The following is a 19472-nucleotide window of genomic DNA, read 5'->3' as shown; positions in this document are numbered from 1 at the left end:
CTTTACCCGAGTGTCCAGAACATATGGTCGCAGGTCTGGTGATACGATTACAAAATCGATCATTGACCTGCGGCCTAGAGCGTCCTGGTGCCACGTGCACTTATGGACACTCTTATGTTCGAACAAGGTGTTCGTTATGGCCAAACTGTGATTTGCACAGAAGTCCAATAACAAAACACCGCTCGGGTTCAGATCAGGGAGGCCGTTCCTCCCAATCACGCCCCTCCAGGTCTCGCTGTCGTTACCCACGTGAGCATTGAAGTCTCCCAGCAGGACAACAGAGTCTCCAGGTGGGGCACCTTCCAGCACCCCCCCCCCAGAGACTCTAAGAAGGCTGGGTACTCTGAACTGCCACTCGGTGCATAAGCGCAGATGACAGTCAGGACCCGTTCCCCGACCCTGAGGCGCAGGGAACAAACCCTCTCATCCACCGGGAAAAACCCCAACGTACTGGCAGCAAGCCGAGGGGATATTAAAATACCCACCCCAGCCCGCCGCCTCTCACCAGGGGCAACTCCAGACTGAGACAGAGTCCAGCCCCTCTCCAGGAGACTGGTTCCAGAGCCCAGGCCATGCGTAGAGGTTAGCCCGACTATATCTAGCCGGTACCTCTCAACCTCACGCACTAACTCAGGCTCCTTCCCCACCAGAGAGGTGACATTCCATGTCCCTATTGCCAGTCTTGGCAGCCGGGGATCAGTCCGCCAGGGCCTCCGCCAGGGCCTCCGCTCCTGGCCGCTGCCCGGCACACAATGCACCCGACCCCTATGGCGCCTCCTGCGGGTGGTGGGCCTGCGGGAGGATGGGCCCATGTCTCCTCTTCGGGCTGTGCCCGGCCGGGCCCCATGGACTAAGGCCCGGCCACCAGACGCTCGCCCTCAGGCACCCTCCCCGGGCCTGGCTCCAGGGCGGAGCCCCGGTAACCCTATCCCGGGCAGGGTAAACTGTTCCCTCGATGTTCTCTTCATAAGGGTCTTCTGAATTGCTCTTTGTCTGGTCCCTCACCCAGGACCAATTTGCCATGGGAGACCCTACCAGGGGACAAAAGCCCCCAGACAACATAGCCCCTGGGATCCCTGGGACACACAAACCCCTCCACCACGATAAGGTAGCGATTCATAATATTGAATAAAAATCTGATTATGAACAATGTCTATTTCTTATCTCCAGTAAGATCATACAGTAAAATGTGTTGTTAAATAAAGTCTCACTTAGTCATTCTGTTATTGAAGTAGAAGGCCAAGTTGATCTTTAGCACCCAGCTGCAACCCGCAATACTTTTATGGATTTTTATGATAAGCATGTTTGTTTTTGGAGTAAAGCTATTGGTACACAATATGCAATCTTTGCTGTCACAATTCCAAAAATCAGTGACTCATCTGTTAAAACATTTGTGCTTATGATTCTAAACTGAGAATAGAAATGATCTCCCAAATAACATAGTTTTAATTGTTGCTCATTGATTGTTAAGCGCATCTGTGCTTGTTTGTTGCAAGTGTTACCTTTAAGACATAATGACCTATTTAAGAACAAGACGAGGCTTGGCTTGATAACATTTTTCCTCCTTCCCTGCTCAACAAAAATTGGGTTGTCACCACAAATTCAGGCCACAAATTCTTACTATGCTTAATTATTAGAATCAAGAACTCATGAAGGAAAGAAAAATATCGGGAAAATCAACTTGGATTACAGTTACAGGAGTAAAAACATTAGACCCACCTGCTTAAATGATGCTTTGCCCATGAAGAGGTTTTGATTGTGGCATTCATAACACTTTAACAGCAAAGTGGCAGTGATTGGAAGGCAAGATTCACAATGATTTATGTGAATCCACAGATCCATGTGAATATTGGGCAGTGTGTGTGCCTGACAAATTTCCTTTTACTTACTTTGTTCATTTAGAACATGGTGATTACGTTTAACAGTTATCTGTCTCGCTCTCTCATGATATTTCCACTGATAAGATCACGTGGCTGGCTAGCACATGCACTGGTGTTTGAAAAGTTGAACTTTTCTCAGGATTTCAACACAAGCACTGCAAGTGAAGCAACCAATGTCACGTTCAGTTTCTAATTATATGAGTGCTGGAACTGTAGATGTATAAATCCTGAACTGGGTGTACTTTGACCAGAAGCCAGGAATGATTGTGTTGGGTGAAAGTCAACTTGATGGTGGAGTAATGAATAGGTTGAGCCTGCACACAGCTTTAAACCTGTTCTTACTCTAAGTAGGCTAATGCTGTGCAATAATTGCTGACCTAAATGCATAAGAGAAACAATTATTATCCACATCCCATTGTCATCATTGCTGCCAGGACATTTCATGTTATTCCTATCAAAGCTATTGTTTATTCTGATAAATTGCAAAGATTATGTGATGATTATAATTACTATGTGATTAATATTAGTTTCATTTCTCAGTAAATGAAAATGAAAAAATGAAAGGAGGAATGTACCCAAAAGGAGCAGCGCAACCTGCACAAAGCCCACATTTTTGTTTTTTACTTATGGTGTCTTGAATACTTGGATGAGTGTCAAAACGTTTCTCCCACTGAAAACGCTACGTCCAGATGAACAGAATCAGCTTTTGGGCATTTACTTACCTGGATGATTGAGCATGCATCAGGACGTTTCATGGGTTATGTTTTGAAACAGGATCAGGATTTTGTGCTATTTTACCTTAAATTGTTATCCATCTGCATGAGTGCAGTAACTGAAGCAGATATCTTGTGACTTGTTTCCCATCCTAGAGACCCTGACGTTCTTTACAACAAAATAAAAGAAAAAAACAAACAAATCAAAAGACAAGTAAAAGTTAGTATGCAGCCACTTACAAAGCTTACAAAGACACTAAAAATGTCATCTTGTTCAACAGAAGGGAAAATCCACCATTCTTTGTATTATAAAATACTTTAAATGTCAAAAGCCTTTAAAATAGCAATTTCAGTTTTCCAGGAGTTAGAGTTTGTAATTTAATGTAATTCAATTCAAATTTATTTATGTAGCAAATCAAAACAACAAGAGTGTTTTGATTTGAGTGTGTTTCCCATCCAACCACCGGCTACCTGACAGGCCAAACCGCACACCTCAACAACAAAAACGCTTCCTGTATCCGGCTCTCATGAGACTTCACTGGCCACTCAGAAGCCAGGAAATCCTATATTCGGATAAATGCAGGGAAAAAAACGAGGTAGATTCAACACATACTTATTACTGGTTTGAAAGTGCAGGTGTGAACATTCAAATGTGCAAACATGCAAATATCAAAACATGTAATCACCAAATGGGTAGATAACTAACTCTATAACCCTCCTAAACATCTCTTTGTTTATCAAATGACATATAAATTTATTTTACACATGCATTAATTCATAAGGAAAGCATTTTCACTGTTGGAATTTTGCACACAGTGTGCCATCTCTGCTGTCACGTTTCACAATTAGTGAACATGTCAGTGACTCATCTGGTAAAATATTGATTCATACTGATCATAAACCAGGCCTGTGCTCTTTTGTCTGAGGATCCAGTGGCACGTTTAAGACATGACAAGTTTACTAGGAACAAAAAAAGGCTTGGCTTGATAACACTTGGATTTTGATCGAATGTTCAGCTTCCACCAATCCTGGGTATTTTCATTCTCCTTCCTGGACAATAAAAAATGTTTTCTGCTCCAAGTACATTGTGTTTCTGACCCCTGTCATGTAAACATTAAACCACTGGAAACCCCCATTATGAAAACACATTATCCTTCTGAAAGCATCATTCTGTAGTTATACAGGGATGAACATGATCAGCACTGGTGTTTAAACAATGCTCTCTGGACCTAAACCTATTATGTTGATGTGGATGTGGCCCTCAAATGCAGTCCAAAACATGGGCATGTCACGATCTGCGGTGTCTGAGGACCCAAAATGCAGATGAGAAGAGGCAAAACTAGATTTTTAAAAACATTAAATAAACAAGAAAACCAACAAAAGAAAAAGTAAACACAAAAAACCTCAACTGGGAAAAGTAAATTCATTAAACTTGGAACACCTGGAAATCCCCAAACACTTAAGACATGGAGACATATAGACAAGGGAAAAGGGGGAAACACATGGTCAGTGGAAACACATGAGGAACACAGCAGGAATGAATTAGACATGATGAGACAGGGGAAGCAAAACTGAACACACTGAACGCAGGACGAGACTGTCAAAAAAACCAAAACAGGAAGTAACACTGATAACATGACTAAGACGTAGGAACTTTACACGAGGAAAGGAGAACGAGAATGCACGCCAGACTGCAGAGACAAAAAACATAAGGAGGGGAAGATGGGAACAGATAGAGACAAAACACAAAGACATGACTAAGACATGGAGAGCGACAGAGAGGGAAATGAAACACAGACGGACCACTATGACACGAAGGGCGAGAGACACAAACCGGAAAACATACACAGAGGACATGATGGACACATAAATAGGAGACAAAGACAAGAAAACATGAACCAGAAATACAAATGACCTCAGAGACATGAAAAAGAACTAAACTCAAGACTAAACTGTATAAAGTTATTAAACATAACAATAAACCAAAGAAAGAAACAAATACAGAATAATATAAAATGCTGGGTTGATGAACCAGATCCTTGACAGGGCAGGTCATGGCAATGGGAGTCTTGCCTGCCAAAGGGTCATCTCTATATAAGGAGATGTCCAGCGAGGTGCAGAAGAAGAAATGTGAGGTGATATCAGACATCAGTCCACCCTCAATTGATTCTAAGAATTTAATAAGTGTTAACATTCATTTTTTGTAACCCGCAAGTGTTGACTGCCTGGGTGCAGCAGCTTTTGCCTCTGCTGTTATTTGGATGAAGCTTTCCTCAAGTAAAATGAGAAATATCTGACATTACAGAATAGCTGCAGTTACAAACACTACAGCTGGAGTTTCTGTTTTGTATAGTCATCATGGACAAGAAGAAGCCAGAGCTTCTCGATTTTCTTCATGCACCAAATTTAATGAGGAAAAAACAATTTATCTTCCTTCACTCCCTCTTCCTGACTGTAAGTACAGTGTTTACCATCACTAGTATTTTGAGAATGATTTACTGTGTCAGCAGTAAACCCTTTGTCTGAGATCTGTATCTATGGTTGTTAAAGTTACTGCTTGACTATTAACCATGGTAACGGTAACTGACGTCATTCTTCTCTGAATATCCTTTGATGGAGTATTAGATTACATTTCCTAGGTAAATATCCCCAACTATATAAAGCCTTGTGTGTCCCCTGCAGTCTCAAAGGAGCGTGAGAGACTCACAACTAATATTACACAAAGATTCAACAGATTCATCTAAATTTAGCTCTGCACTTAGGTTTTACATAAAAAACAGAATTTTCTTTCTTTAATGAAGAGAACCGATTTGACAGAATGGTGGGTCAAATCATGTTTTTTGTGCTGCTTTTGGGAATGACAGGTTAGTAATTGTATTTATGTTCCTTTAATCCATTTTATGGTGTGTTTATTTTTGCCTAAGTGATGATGACTCAAATTTTTTGGATCAGAAATAAAATCTTACAATTTTAGAAAACTTGTCATAATTTTATTTATCCGTGTTTTGTTTCATGTACAGGTGTAGTGACTGCTCAGGCTGTCAGTAAGTATCTTTTCAAAACTCTAAAGATTTGACTTTTATTGCTTTATCCTCAATTTATATCAGCCTCACATTTCACAGAGGAGTAAAGACTGAAAGCCTGTGATGAATATGTTTTATATTTATGTTTGCAGAATATTAACCATATAAGCCTTTTCTATCTTTTTTCATGATCTGCCTAATTGCTTCTTAGGACCTCTTTACCCAACATCTGGAACTGTAAGCTCTGCGATCGATGATGGAAGTTCTCCACAGATTACCCTGCTAAGACCTTTTTTCTATTTTGGGAGGACATATAACAGCATTTATGTATGTAAAATTAACATTAACAATTCATGTACTACATTTGTACCATAAAAATATTTTGCTGTTTAATTAAACTTAATGCCACTAATTACAATATAAAACATAGTTTGCAAAACAAGATCTGAATCTGTTTATCTAGATTTTGTGACAGGAAATATTTTTCTTTTCTATTTTTTTCAGGTCAATCATAGTGGGCACCTAACATTTACTGGTCCACTAAGTGAATTTAGAAGTCAGAGGTTCCGCTGATACCTGATTTATACTGATATTTGCTTACAAGAATGTTTGTATTTGCTAGGTAAACCACAATGGGCATCTGACCTTTGCTGCACCATGGTCTAGCTACACCCCCCAACTGTTTCCAATGTATGGATCCAGAGACATCATCGCTCCATTCTGGACAGATTTAGACAACAGAGGAAATGGTCAGATCTACTACAACCAATACACCAGTGGCAGTGTTCTCCAGCAAGCTACACAAGACATCAATCAATACTTTCCAGGACTGAACTTTAATGCCAACTGGGTCTTTGTTGCAACTTGGTTTGAGGTGGCCTATTATCCCACAAGTGGAACAGTAAGTCAGCTTCCAAAATTTGGAATCAAATTATGTGCTTATGTGTGATGTATACGTGAAAGTCTGTTGCCTACTTTACTAATTCAGGAACAGTAGATTAGTATAATCTAGTGTCACCTTCCAGACATAAAGACATAAATTCCTGTGATATATTTCATACAAAGATTCTTTTTGAATATTGAGCTGTTTTTAAAAAAAAAAAAAGTGATACCAGAAGATTACATAAAGCATTTCATACTAACAAACTAAGGTGGTTAATAGTATTTATCTGAAATCTAGACCATTCAAACTGAAGCACAACTTAATGTCTTATGAATTTATACATTTGATACAGTAATACATGAAAAGTGTATCATAACAAAATTAGGTGTAAATCCAGCAGAACACTGATCAAACAGAACATATAGTAAACTGAATTCATATTTTCCAGCGCACTACTGTCCAAGCTGTGCTGATCTCTGGAGGCCAATATTCATTTGTGCTGATGAACTACGGTATAATAGCCTCAACAACACTGAGCATTCAGGTCAGACCTACTATAGTCAATACTCTGCATATTTACTAATGAAAAAACATTCATTATTTCTAAATGCAATAATCATATTTTTGTGACTCACATTTGCAGGCTGGTTATGATACAATTGGCTCCACTCACTATTATGTCCTCCCTGGATCACTCACCAGTGCTGCATCAGGGAGTAACTCAAATTTTCGCCTTGGCAGCAACGTCAATGAACCTGGTCGCTGGGCCTTCCGGACAGACCATGGATCAACAGGCTGCACTTTTAATGGTAAGACTGCAGGATACAGAAGGCAACTGCTTCTGCTACCTTTATGTTATATATCATTACAGTCATGTGCAACTGTAATAGGCAAGGCAAGAATTCTAACCACAATGCATTAAGAGTACAGTAAAGCAATGAGGTTGAGGTTATTAACGTTAAAGTCTCTGACTGTTGTTGGAATCAAGAACAATTGCAGGAATTTCAAATTATTAGTTGGAGGCTTAAAATACATTCTTCTTACCTGCTTAAAGGATGTTTAGCCATGAATTCAGAGGTTTTGAAAGATTTTGAATGGTAACATATAGCATGCAAAGAATAAAAAATGCTAGAGAGAGAAGCTGTTTCCAACAAAGTGACTTATGCTAAGGCAAGATTCACATGGACACACAGATTACTTATCACAGTTATTAACTTCTTCATTTTGGTACTAAACTGCATAAGGAACTATCTCCCTCGCTCAGGATATGTCCACTGATAACGGATCTGATTTAGTGGCGTCTGCACTGGTGTTTGAAAAGTTCCATATTTCAACACAAGCATTGCATGCAAAGCAGACAACGGAAAATGAAGTGGATGAGGTTTCTCAGTACATTACAGCTGGAGCCTTAAATATGTAAATATGAATCCTGCACCAGTTGTACTTTGGTGGCCAGGAATCATTGAGTTAGGTGAAAGTCAACTTGTTGTTGAAGCAATAAAGAGTGCCTTGGCACTACACCAGTAAGCTACATACCTGTTCTTTATCTAAGTAGGTTGATGTTGTGCAATGAGAGCTGACCTATATACAGAAGAGACACAATTGTGATGCACATCACACACCACTGCTCCTGGAACATTTTTTGAATAATTATTTCACAGAATAATAATTTACACTTTTATTGCCCATCCCCATTTTACACTTATTATTGTTATTGCAAGTGTTCAGTCTGCTAAATCACAATGCGTTGTCATATATTTCATTGAGGATTTACAGCTGATCACAGTATGGAAACAGCTTTAGTGAAAGTTGCAGATGGCCTCTGACAGTGGACTCATCTCTGTACTTGTCCTGCTAGACCTCAGCGGAGCGATTAATAACAACAGTATTTTATTGCAGAGATTAGCGCACGCCATAGCAATTAAGCTCTTGTTTGAATCATGTCTATCTAATAGACTCCAGTTGGCTCATGTAAATGGGGAGTTGTCTTCACACTAAGAGTAATTATGGAGTTCCACAGGGTTCTGTGCTAGGACCAGTTCTGTGTACATTATACATGGTTCTCCTAGGCAGTATCTTTCAAAGGCATTGCGTATATTTTCCCTGCTATGCAGATGATCTCCAGCTCTGTCAATGAAGCCATAAGACTAAACTGTGGGAACGTCTTAAAGACATAAAGACACGAGTAACCTTCAACTTCCTGCTTCTAAATTCAGATCAAACTAAGTTGATTGCACTCAGCCATGAAAATCTTACAAACATGATGTCTAACCAGATGCATATTCTGGATGGGATTACCTTGGCCTTAACACTAACAGAAATTTTGAAGTTGTTTTTGACCAGGTTATGTCCTTCACTGCTTATATTTAACACATATTCAGGATTGCTTTTTTTGCATTTATGCAGTATCTCTAAAATTAGAAACATTCTATTTCAGAGTGATGCTAAAAAATTAGTTCATGCATTTGTTACTTGAAGAATGGACTACTGTGATTTGTTATTATCAGAATCAAACTTAAAATCCTTCTCCTAGTGTATAATCAGGGCCCATCTTTTCTTAATGCTGGTAGCGGTTGTAAAACAGTTGGGATTTTCTCTCTGTTATTTTGGGAACTTTACTCATATAAAGTGCCTTGAGGCAATTACTGTTGTTATTTGACACAATATGAAAAAAAATGTAAGGTGTGAAATTTTTTTCCTAAGGTTTTATGAATGTAAATGTCTGAACATTTAACACAAGGCATAAGGGACATTTCCTTTTACTCTTTTTAAGGTGAATTAGTGCAGCTGGGTGCTTCATTCTGGAGTGACAGGACCTGTGCACAGAAGTGCACGTGTACCTCAACAGGCCTGCAGTGCCACAATGAGCCATGCTCCTTTTCACAGATCTGCAAGCCAGCTTCCTTCCAGTTCTCCTGTCAGACAGTGCCAAGAGGAACCTGCACCATAAGCGGTGATCCCCATTACTACACCTTTGATGACACAGTGTTTCACTTTCAAGGCACTTGCACGTATGTTCTCTCTGAGCAATGTAATAGTGGACTGCCCTACTACAGAGTAGAGGGCAAAAATGAGCACAGAGGCAGTACTCGAGTCTCTTGGACACGACTGGTGAAAGTGCATGTCTACAATGACACAATTGAGCTTGTCAAAGGACGACGTGGTCAGGCAAAGGTTGGTCATTTTGATTCTGGATAAATTCTACACTTTATGACCAGATATAGTTTTCTCACTTGATATATTTGCTGGTTTTTTACAGGTTAACGGGAACTTTGCATCCACTCCATTCTTCCTTAGCAATGGCACCGTGCAGGTTTATGAGTCAGGTTTTTCTGTCTTTGTCAGCACTGACTTTGGTTTAGTGGTGTCTTATGACACAAATCATTATGTCCAGATCAGCTTGCCCTACACTTACCAGAATGCAACATGCGGTCTTTGTGGAAACTTCAATGGCATTCGTAGAGATGACTTTCAAACTCGTGACGGTGAAGTTGTGAGCTCTGATGTGGTTTTTGCTAACAGCTGGCAAGCATCTGGGGATGATGAGCCTGGCTGTGGGCCACAGTGCGGAGGTCTGGACTGTGCTGTTTGCACTGTAGAAGAGACAGCATTGTACAGCAACACTGACCACTGTGGTATCCTCAGCAGTAGTTCTGGACCTTTCGCTGCTTGCCATCAGCAACTTCCTCCACAGTCCTTTGTGGACAGTTGTGTGTATGATCTGTGTGTAGGAGGAGGGTACCAACCTATTCTCTGTCAAGCCTTAACCGTGTACGCAAGTCAGTGTCAACAAAATGGTATTCAGCTACCAAGTTGGAGGAGACCTGGCTTTTGTGGTGTGTTAATCACTTTATTTCAAATTATTTCAAAATATCATTGTATTAAAATTCCACTGATGTAAAGATCGATGTTCTTCTCTTATGCCTAGAAATGCCATGTCCAGCCAACAGCCACTTTGAGTCTGAAGGCACAGGATGTCCACCTACCTGTGTTAATCCCAACTCTACCCATAACTGCCCTCTACCTCCCCAGGAAAGCTGCATCTGTGATTCAGGCTACATCCTCAGTGGTGGGGTCTGCGTACCTCATGCTGAGTGTGGCTGCAGCTTTGAGGGCCGTTACTACCGCTCTGGACAAACTGTAATACTAGATGAAGACTGTGGGAGACGTTGTAGCTGCAGTTATGGCACCATGACTTGCCACTCTCATGGTTGTGGCCCATTTGAATCATGCAAAGTGGAGGATGGAGAAAGAGGATGCAGACCAAATAGCTATGAAACATGCTGGATCAGAGGCCCAGGGTCATATCAGACATTTGATGGACTGACATACCAATATCCTGGGGCGTGTCGACTGACACTTGCCAAAGTTATGGGACTGTCCAGTCACCCACACTTCATGGTGACAGGAGAAAAATTGCCAAGAGGCCAGCAAGGTTTTGCACGAATTCTGCATTTTGAAGCAGAGGGGATACACGTATCTATTGAGATGGCAAGGAACAGTAAAGTGAAGGTAAGTGAATGGAACACTTACTTAAAATTATGTTCTTCCTTTAATTATTTATTTATGTGTACATAGACACAATACTGTTTAAGTCTTGTTAACTGCAAAAAACTGGATGATCCTGCAGGTTAATGGTCAGCTGATCAGGCTGCCATTCAGCACTCCATCCAACCGCATCCAGATCTTCCACAGCAGCATTTACAGTGTCATCATTCGCACCTCCTTTGGTGTAACTGTGCAGACAGTCTGGCCTCACTTTGTCCGTGTCACTGCTCCTGGTGTCTACAATGGTTCACTGGGTGGACTCTGTGGTAACTACAATGGTCATCCACATGATGACTTCAATACACCCAATGGTGTTCTGGTCAACAGCTCTCAGGACTTTGGAGACAGTTGGCGAGATGGCTCTCTGGCTGCTCACTGTGTGGAAAGCATGAACCAAAATTCTACAGCAAATTACAATTCTAGTGAGTACTGTGGCATTCTCAGCTCACCAGATGGGCCATTTGTACCCTGTTGGTCTGAGATTGACCCAAGGCAGCAGGTGGATGTATGTGTGGAGATCATGAGGGGCTCTAACAATCCAGCATCAACTCTGTGTGGCGTCCTACGAGATTATGCACTAATGTGTCAACAGAAGGGTGTTGCCTTAGGACAATGGAGAAATGCAACTGGCTGTGGTAAGCACTCAACTTGTTTTTGAATTAATTCTAGCCATGATCTCCAAATGTTTAAAAATGCTTTTTTATGTTAACCTGTTTGTTTTTCTCCAGCACTAACCTGCCCGTCAAACAGCCATTATGAACTCTGTGGAACCTCTTGTCCTTCTGCTTGCCCCAGCCTCTCTTTCCCCTTCACCTGTGATACTTTGTGCCAGGAGGGCTGTCAGTGTAATAATGGTTTTATTCTCAATGGTGACCAGTGTGTTCCACCAACATCTTGTGGATGCTATCACCAAGGACGCTATCACCAAGGTGGTGAGCAGTTCTGGGATGGTGAAGAATGTCAGAGCTTGTGTACCTGCAACGGAAATACAGGGAATGTCCACTGTACTCCCAACTCCTGTGGGCCCCAGGAGTCCTGCCGTGTGGTGGAGGGTGAGTTTGGCTGCCATCCCAACCCTCATGGCACCTGCTCTGCCTCTGGAGACCCTCACTACATCACCTTTGATCGCAAGGCCTATGACTTCCAAGGAACCTGTCGCTATGTTCTGGTGACCCTCTGTAATGCCACTGATGAGCTCAATCAGTTTTCCGTGGAAGCTAAGAATGAGGCATTGAATGGGCGTCCACTTTCAATAGTAGCTGAAGTTTTTGTGAATGTCTGGGGCTACGACGTGCATATGTCAAGGGACAGAAGAGGCTTGGTACAAGTAAGTAGTTAATGATAGTTCTCATTCGATGATTGTTATGAACAATTTCAGGTGTATGAAGTAAATGGCAGCTACATATATTTTAGGGATATTTTTACTACTGTGAAAGAAAAAATAACAATTAAAAAGTAGAAAAAATAACCACTGATTTTCTTTGCATATCTCTTCTAGGTGAATGGAGTAACTAGAAATTTACCTATTATCTTGAATGAAGGTAATGTGTCTATCTATGCAACAGGACCTCGTATACTTGTCAGCACTAATTTCGGCTTGAGTGTTACCTATAATGGATATAGTGCAGTGTTTATCTCCGTACCACCAAATTACAGGTACAATTCCCACCCATCAAAGCTGCAGTAATTATTGTTTGACATGCTTTAAAAAACAGGATAATCCCAGCTATATAAATAATTTATTTACTAATAATTTATCCTTATGAAACTAACACAAGGACTATTGTTAACTGTTGTCATCAACACAGAGAAAAAATATGCGGACTTTGTGGAAATTTCAATGGAAATCCAAATGATGACTTTCACACACCATTTGGAACGATAGTCACATCTCCAGATGAGTTTGGGAGAGCCTGGAAGGTGCCAGGCAACTACACGTGCAATGACGGCTGTGGCTCCTCCTGTCCACAGTGTACCAATGAACAGCCTGCTAGAGATCAGTGTGAGGTGATACAGGCATCTGATGGGCCCTTCAGTTTCTGCCACGAGGAGGTGGACCCGGCACCATATTTCAACGACTGCGTGTTTGATGTATGTTTGTCAGGAAATCAAGGCCACGATCTCTTGTGCAGTGCCACTGAATCATATGTCAGTGCCTGTCAGTCTGCTAATGTTCGAATCTATCCGTGGAGGGAGAACACCACCTGCAGTGAGTCAACATGTCGTTTTATTATATTTATATCTAAATTTACAAGAAATTTGCTAACCACTTAACTAAGTTGACAACACTCATTATATCCAGATTGTATTACATTAAAAGTGGTATGTCTGACTATTGCCATTTTTCGCTTTTCTCATTATTAAGCATTGGACTGTCCCGCCAACAGCCATTATGAGCTGTGCGGTACTGACTGTGGCCACACCTGTGCCAGTAGCATTGATGAAACCTGTGAGCAGTTCTGCTCTGAGGGATGTTTCTGTGATGAAGGCTTCATCAAGAGTGGGACCAGGTGTGTTCCAGTGGAAAGCTGTGGCTGCCAATATGATGGATTCTACTATGATGTAAGACATATTAAAGTCAATAGTAAATACTCTTTGAAGTAATTCCCTTCAAATCAGCAGAATCAGCAGACTTGCCCCTCTTACATTTAGAAAGCTTCGTGAAGTGTTTTGGAATGTGACAAAGCTTAAAATTCATAAATATATTTTAAACAAACAACAGAGTCTATTATAGCTCAGTAATAATGTGGTAATATTGAGGTAACAAGGTGGAAACAGGAAGATAAAAATAGAGACATAGCAAATAATTGTGATCTACTGAGTATTATTACGTTTAAATCTAATTAATAACAGACAATAAATGATAAGTGATAATATGGATACAAATGTATGTACATGAGCTTAAAAAACAATTAGTAATAGTATAGTCACAATCACTAGCAATAAAACACATTTCATATATACTAACCTCATAATAATAGGGTAACAAGATACTAATATGATTTTAGGTTTTAATGTATTAGGATACCATTACCATATTGCCATAATGCTGGAATTAATCCTGCCTCAGCCACCAGCATTCTTCTTCTTTGTTTGACAACAGTTTCACCGTAAATATTATGTTTAAATCTGATATCTATCCTGGAATCAATGTTGGTTTCTGTTCAATAATTAAGAATCAAGCTGAAAAATGCAAACTGTCTGTTTCTTTTTAATTCCATATGAATAATCTTCAAGAAAATTAATGATTACTTGGAAACACGTGGTAGTTTAGGTCTAATTACCAGAAATCAGGGTTGCAAAATGTAAAACATGTTAGTTCCATGTTAATGACCAAAAAAATCCAAACCATATAAAAAAATTCAGGAAGGAAGATGAATACTGTCGTAGTTTCTGTGAAATAGCAAATAATAGGGGTTGCAAAATGTAAAACTACAGTTTATAGTTTCATATAACTGAAATCTTAGGACCACAATGTCTTTATATGGTGTGGTAACTCTTTAAACTGAAGATTAAAAATAAACAATAAAATAAAAATCTGTCGCTAAATAAATGAATGCATTAAACATTTAGTTGAAGATTATACAGCTACATCAGCATAATTAAATACCTTTTTCATGCATCTCTGTTCCACACAGTTATTGAAATTGTGGCATTTAGCATCTGTCCTTTCTGTGGGAGAAAGATCAACAGATACGACTGGTTGCTCTGTCGCAATATTTAGTATATTAATAGTTGCAGTTTGTAGTGATCTAGCAATTACTGCACTAAATCACCTACAATTAATGAAAAAAAAACTTCAAAATGGTATTTTAAGAACTATATTTGTTGTATCAATTTGGCTATGAATTGGTGTGGTGTGGTTCACAGGCTGGCGAGTCCTTCTGGACAGACGGTTGCTCCCAGAGATGTGAATGTCATGCTCCAAATGACCTGCGATGTTCTGCTGCATCTTGCACTCCTGCACAACAGTGCTCCATCAGAGACGGCCAGCTGGGCTGTTACGATGCCATGTCCACCTGCACTGTGTGGGGGGATCCACACTACATCACCTTTGATGGAGCAGTGGCTCATTTCCAGGGAACTTGCTCCTACATTATCGCTGAGAGCACGAACCATGGCACCAATGAAACCCAGTTTCAGGTGATAGCCACCAACAATCACCGTGGCAACAACCGTGTGTCATTTGTGTCTGCAGTGGACATATACCTCTCAAATCATCCAGAAAGTGTGTACATCAGGATCGGACCCAATAAAAGAGTAACGGTAAACTATCTATCACTTTTAAGATGAACAGCATTCTACTTTGTCTAATCTGCACAAAAGTAACAACACACACTTATTGCATCTCTTGTCCTCTCAGGTAAATGGAAATGATGTGTCTCTTCCCACCACAGTGGGAATCTTAGCTCAGGTGGTAAGGCAGGGAAGCTACATAGTGGTTGATGTCTCTGACTTGCTAATCCAGTTTGATGGTCAGAGCACTTTACTGGTCAGACTGGGCCAAAACCGTCATGACAGAGTCACGGGGATGTGTGGAAACTCTAACAATGATCCTTCAGATGACAAAGTCTTACCCAATGGCACACTGGCACAAAACGATAATTATTTTGGACACAGCTGGAAGTCACCCACCAGCCAACCAGGGTGAGTTGCAATGGAAATCACTATTGATGCTTCAACAAGGCAGTAGCTGATGGCAGTATGATTTGTCTTTTCCAGATGTGGCTCCACTGATGAAGATGATGATGGACTGAATGACTGTACCTTTAGAGAAGAATACTCCCAACTCTGCAGTGTCATCACCAACACCACCGGTCCATTCAGAGCCTGTCACCTGCACTCTGACCCCCAGCCATTTTTCTCTTCCTGTGTCTACGACCTCTGCCTCTACACTCCAGCCAATGGCATGCTGTGTTCTGCTGTCTCCGCCTATGAGAAAACCTGCTCTGTTCTGGGGCTAGACATCCCTGACTGGCGCTCTGCTTTGCATTGTGGTATGTTTGTACTGCTCAAATAAGACATTTAATACAAATTTAAATCATTGCCATTCATCACTGACGATCCTTTCTCTGTGTCTGCAGATGAGTCAGACCCCTGTGAAAAGCTGGACTGCACAGAGCACGAGTGGTGTGGTGAGAAGGACGGTGTCTATGGCTGCTTCTGTAATGAGCACCACCATCGGCCAAACAATGAGAGCTACGGTGCGGGCTAACTAAAACCTTCAGCATTATCTGTAGTGTATTTATTGCATTAGTCAGCCTTTATATTAAGCAGCCAAGTCAACAAATGTCTTTCAAATCAGTATTGATGACTCAGCTTTAAAAAAAATATCATGCCATAACGAGTCAGATTGTGTTTCTCTCTCCTTCTTAGACTCGTCCATCACTTGTGTCAGTAGTTCTGGCACCATATCTCTGTCCCGCTGTCAGCTGTTTGAGGCCGGCTTCCACTCTGATGCCCTACATCTTCGAGATGAATCCTGCAATGGGACCCTTGAGGATGGTCGACTGGTTTTCCACTTCAACAATGATGACCAGCTTTGTGGGACAATGCTGAGGGTAAAATTAGTACATTGAAGGAATCTTCTGGGCAATATTTTTAATTTTTGAAAATATGCTTAAAATCTTATGTCTTCTTACTCTTAAGAGCAACGGGACCCATTTCAGTTATGAGAACACCATCAGTGGGAATGTGGACCCTCATGATGGCCTCATAAGTCGTGAGAAGAGCATCCACCTGCACTTCTCCTGTGACTATCCTTTGACCCAGGCACTGTCTATGGATGTTGGCATCAACCCTGTAGAGAGGTGATAACCACAACACCATCTGGCTTACATTTTTTGTTTTTTTCTTTTTGGTTATATGACATTGTAGTTGCTACTTTTTCAAAGGTACATAGCTCGCTGAGCTTTATAGAAATCTCAGTGTTTGATTGTCTTCATGACTAAATGACCATGTGAATCACCATCATTTTACCCTGTTTTTGTTTAATAAAAACATTGTTCTAATGTGCTCAATTTTTGTACACCGACTCTGTCACCTTAATTTGTTTTTGATCATTTCAAATTACTATCTGCAATATGTTCTAACTGGTGGTTGAACACTTTTATATGTAATTTCTTCTAGGCTGTATGATCCTATCTTTGTACTGCTGTTTATAATAAATTTACTTAAGAGTTACAGTGCTTTTCTATTAATGCATTAATTGTGTATTCCCCTCATTTATGTTACATATTTTTGTATATATTTTGCTACAGACTTCACACACACCTGACCACTTTATGAATTCCAAATCCTGAAAACATCTTGTTTTATCATGTTTTCCTATAGCATTGTGAACAAGAGACTTCCATCTGGTCTGGGCCATTATCATTTGAGGATGATACCCTACCGGGACCCTGGCTTCCACTTCCCTTTGACCAGAAACAGAAATTTAGAAATGGAAATAGATGAGAGGTTATACATTGAGGTTCAGACGCAGGGAATCGATGAGCGGCAGATCTCCACTATTCTGGACTCTTGCTGGGCAACGCCTGTTAATGATGCCAGCTACCCTGTGCGCTGGGATCTGATCACCACACAGTAAAGACATTGCCTTAACTTTTCTTTTCTTGTCTTTTGTGATGGGTGAACTTTAATCATCTTCTTATCAGAACTAAGTTGTTTGCACATTAACACTGCAACTTTCACATTATGCTGTTACCTAGGTGTCCTAATCCAGCAGATGGCACAGTAGAGCTGCTTCAGAATGGCGTCTCCACCGTAGCCCGTTTCTCATTCAGGATGTTCACCTTTACCAACTTTTCATCTATTTACCTGCACTGCCAGGTCCACCTGTGTCTTTTGAGGCACAATAACTGCACAGCTGTAAGTACTACTTATAACTATTTGTATTAACACTGGGTAAAAATCTTTCATACCACTTATTGGATTCCTTCATCTGCTGAAATCACTCTGCTTTCCACAGCATTGCTACCCAGGTTACCATGCAAGAGTGGCGAGGGATATTTCCTACCATGACAGTGAAGGCATCTCATTGGGACCGCTTGTATTGAACACAGGTAACATTTGTACAACATTGGCAGTCTTGTAGATAATACAGCTTCATAATCAGTGGATTGTGATAACTGGATTCATGAGCCAAGTTTGAATTCACTGTAGATTTTGCTTGTTTTCTAACAGAAAGAAGAATGAAAGCAAGCAGCTCTCCAGGCCTCTTGACATCTCTGGTGACCCTGATAGTCTGCTTGCTGACTGCAAATATTCTGATCTAGAGAAATCAAGTTAATGCACAAATTACAGCAAACTCAGCAATCATATAATAACTTAGTATAGATTTGATAAATAAAAGCACTGAAAATAGTATCAGAAGACTTTTTTATATGCACAGAGGAATAGTGATGGTCTGAAAAATGGATGTTACTGAATATTTGACATCTATTAAAATACTTCTTATTTGCTCTGAGCGCTCCTACTTGTAATTGCTGCCATTTTTCTTTGCAACACTGGAGGGCAGCACCTGATCAAAAACATATTTTGTATGCTTCTGTTTCCAGTTCATGAGTTTTACCTTCAGGTCATTCAGGATTGTTTTAACATCGTTACATCATGATTTATTTTGTGGTATTCATTCATTCATTAGCAAATATAAAAATAATGAAGAATAAATGTATGTTTGAAATATGAATGCCTTGTAAACTGTGTCAAAATACAGTCTGCGTTGATTGATGGTCTTGCTTTCTTTTTTTGTTTCTTTTTTTAAATAAAAATGTTACTACATTGCTTTTGAGTCACTTTTTCAATTTACAAAGAGGGCTCTTCATGTAACTGTAACAAAGGAGGAAAACTCCATTTTAGAATCACAATACATAAATAAACTGAATCATTTCTATTTCTAGATTTGATTCATTCATGAGGCAGTCTCCAACATCGGCTGCAGACTCACCCACTCCCACTGCTGCTGTTCCACCTCTGACACCTCAGACACTTCACACCTCCTCTACTCACCATGCTCACTACTCCCCACCCCCAACAAAAACATGCAATACACACTCAGCACAAGGCTCCAGCCTGTCTCTCTCAGCCACCAAGGTTAGGAGGGAACTGAGGAGGATTAAAGCCAAGAAGGCAGCGGGTCCAGATGGCATCAGCTCAAGGGCTGTCAGGTCCTGCGCAGACCAACTGTGTGGGGTGATGGAGCACATCTTCAACCTGAGCATGAGGCTGGGGAGAGTCCCACAGCTCTGGGAAACTTCCTGTGTTGTATCAGTGCCGAAGACTTCACGCTCCAAGGACCTCAACAGCTACAGGCCAGTGGCTCTGACATCCCACCTGATGAAGACCCTGGAGCGGCTGGTCCTGGCTCAGCTTTGGCGTCTGGTGAGCTCATCACTGGACCCACTTCAGTTTGCCTATCAACCTG

The 19472-nt window shown here is 40.8% G+C and overlaps 1 protein-coding gene across 1 annotated transcript in view; it reads left to right on the top strand.

The window, feature by feature from the left end:
- The window catches only part of LOC134633517 (IgGFc-binding protein), a 39883-nt gene extending 21559 nt beyond the window's left edge, over positions 1-18324 (top strand). The window contains exons 23-45 of the mRNA XM_065471579.1: positions 5614-5637; positions 5828-5943; positions 6239-6517; positions 6948-7043; positions 7143-7308; positions 9273-9673; positions 9759-10335; positions 10428-11011; positions 11130-11682; positions 11776-12374; positions 12546-12703; positions 12856-13256; positions 13413-13609; positions 14918-15313; positions 15411-15694; positions 15770-16044; positions 16132-16251; positions 16424-16608; positions 16697-16857; positions 17381-17632; positions 17758-17917; positions 18018-18139; positions 18240-18324. Coding sequence (XP_065327651.1) covers positions 5614-5637; positions 5828-5943; positions 6239-6517; positions 6948-7043; positions 7143-7308; positions 9273-9673; positions 9759-10335; positions 10428-11011; positions 11130-11682; positions 11776-12374; positions 12546-12703; positions 12856-13256; positions 13413-13609; positions 14918-15313; positions 15411-15694; positions 15770-16044; positions 16132-16251; positions 16424-16608; positions 16697-16857; positions 17381-17632; positions 17758-17917; positions 18018-18139; positions 18240-18324 — 6191 coding nt within the window. The remainder of the gene's footprint in view (positions 1-5613; positions 5638-5827; positions 5944-6238; positions 6518-6947; positions 7044-7142; positions 7309-9272; positions 9674-9758; positions 10336-10427; positions 11012-11129; positions 11683-11775; positions 12375-12545; positions 12704-12855; positions 13257-13412; positions 13610-14917; positions 15314-15410; positions 15695-15769; positions 16045-16131; positions 16252-16423; positions 16609-16696; positions 16858-17380; positions 17633-17757; positions 17918-18017; positions 18140-18239) is intronic.
- The last annotated feature ends 1148 nt before the right edge of the window (positions 18325-19472 follow it).

This window comes from Pelmatolapia mariae, linkage group LG8 (genome assembly GCF_036321145.2).
Source record: "Pelmatolapia mariae isolate MD_Pm_ZW linkage group LG8, Pm_UMD_F_2, whole genome shotgun sequence".
NCBI lineage: Eukaryota > Metazoa > Chordata > Actinopteri > Cichliformes > Cichlidae > Pelmatolapia > Pelmatolapia mariae.
This window is presented reverse-complemented; position numbering and strand designations above follow the sequence as displayed.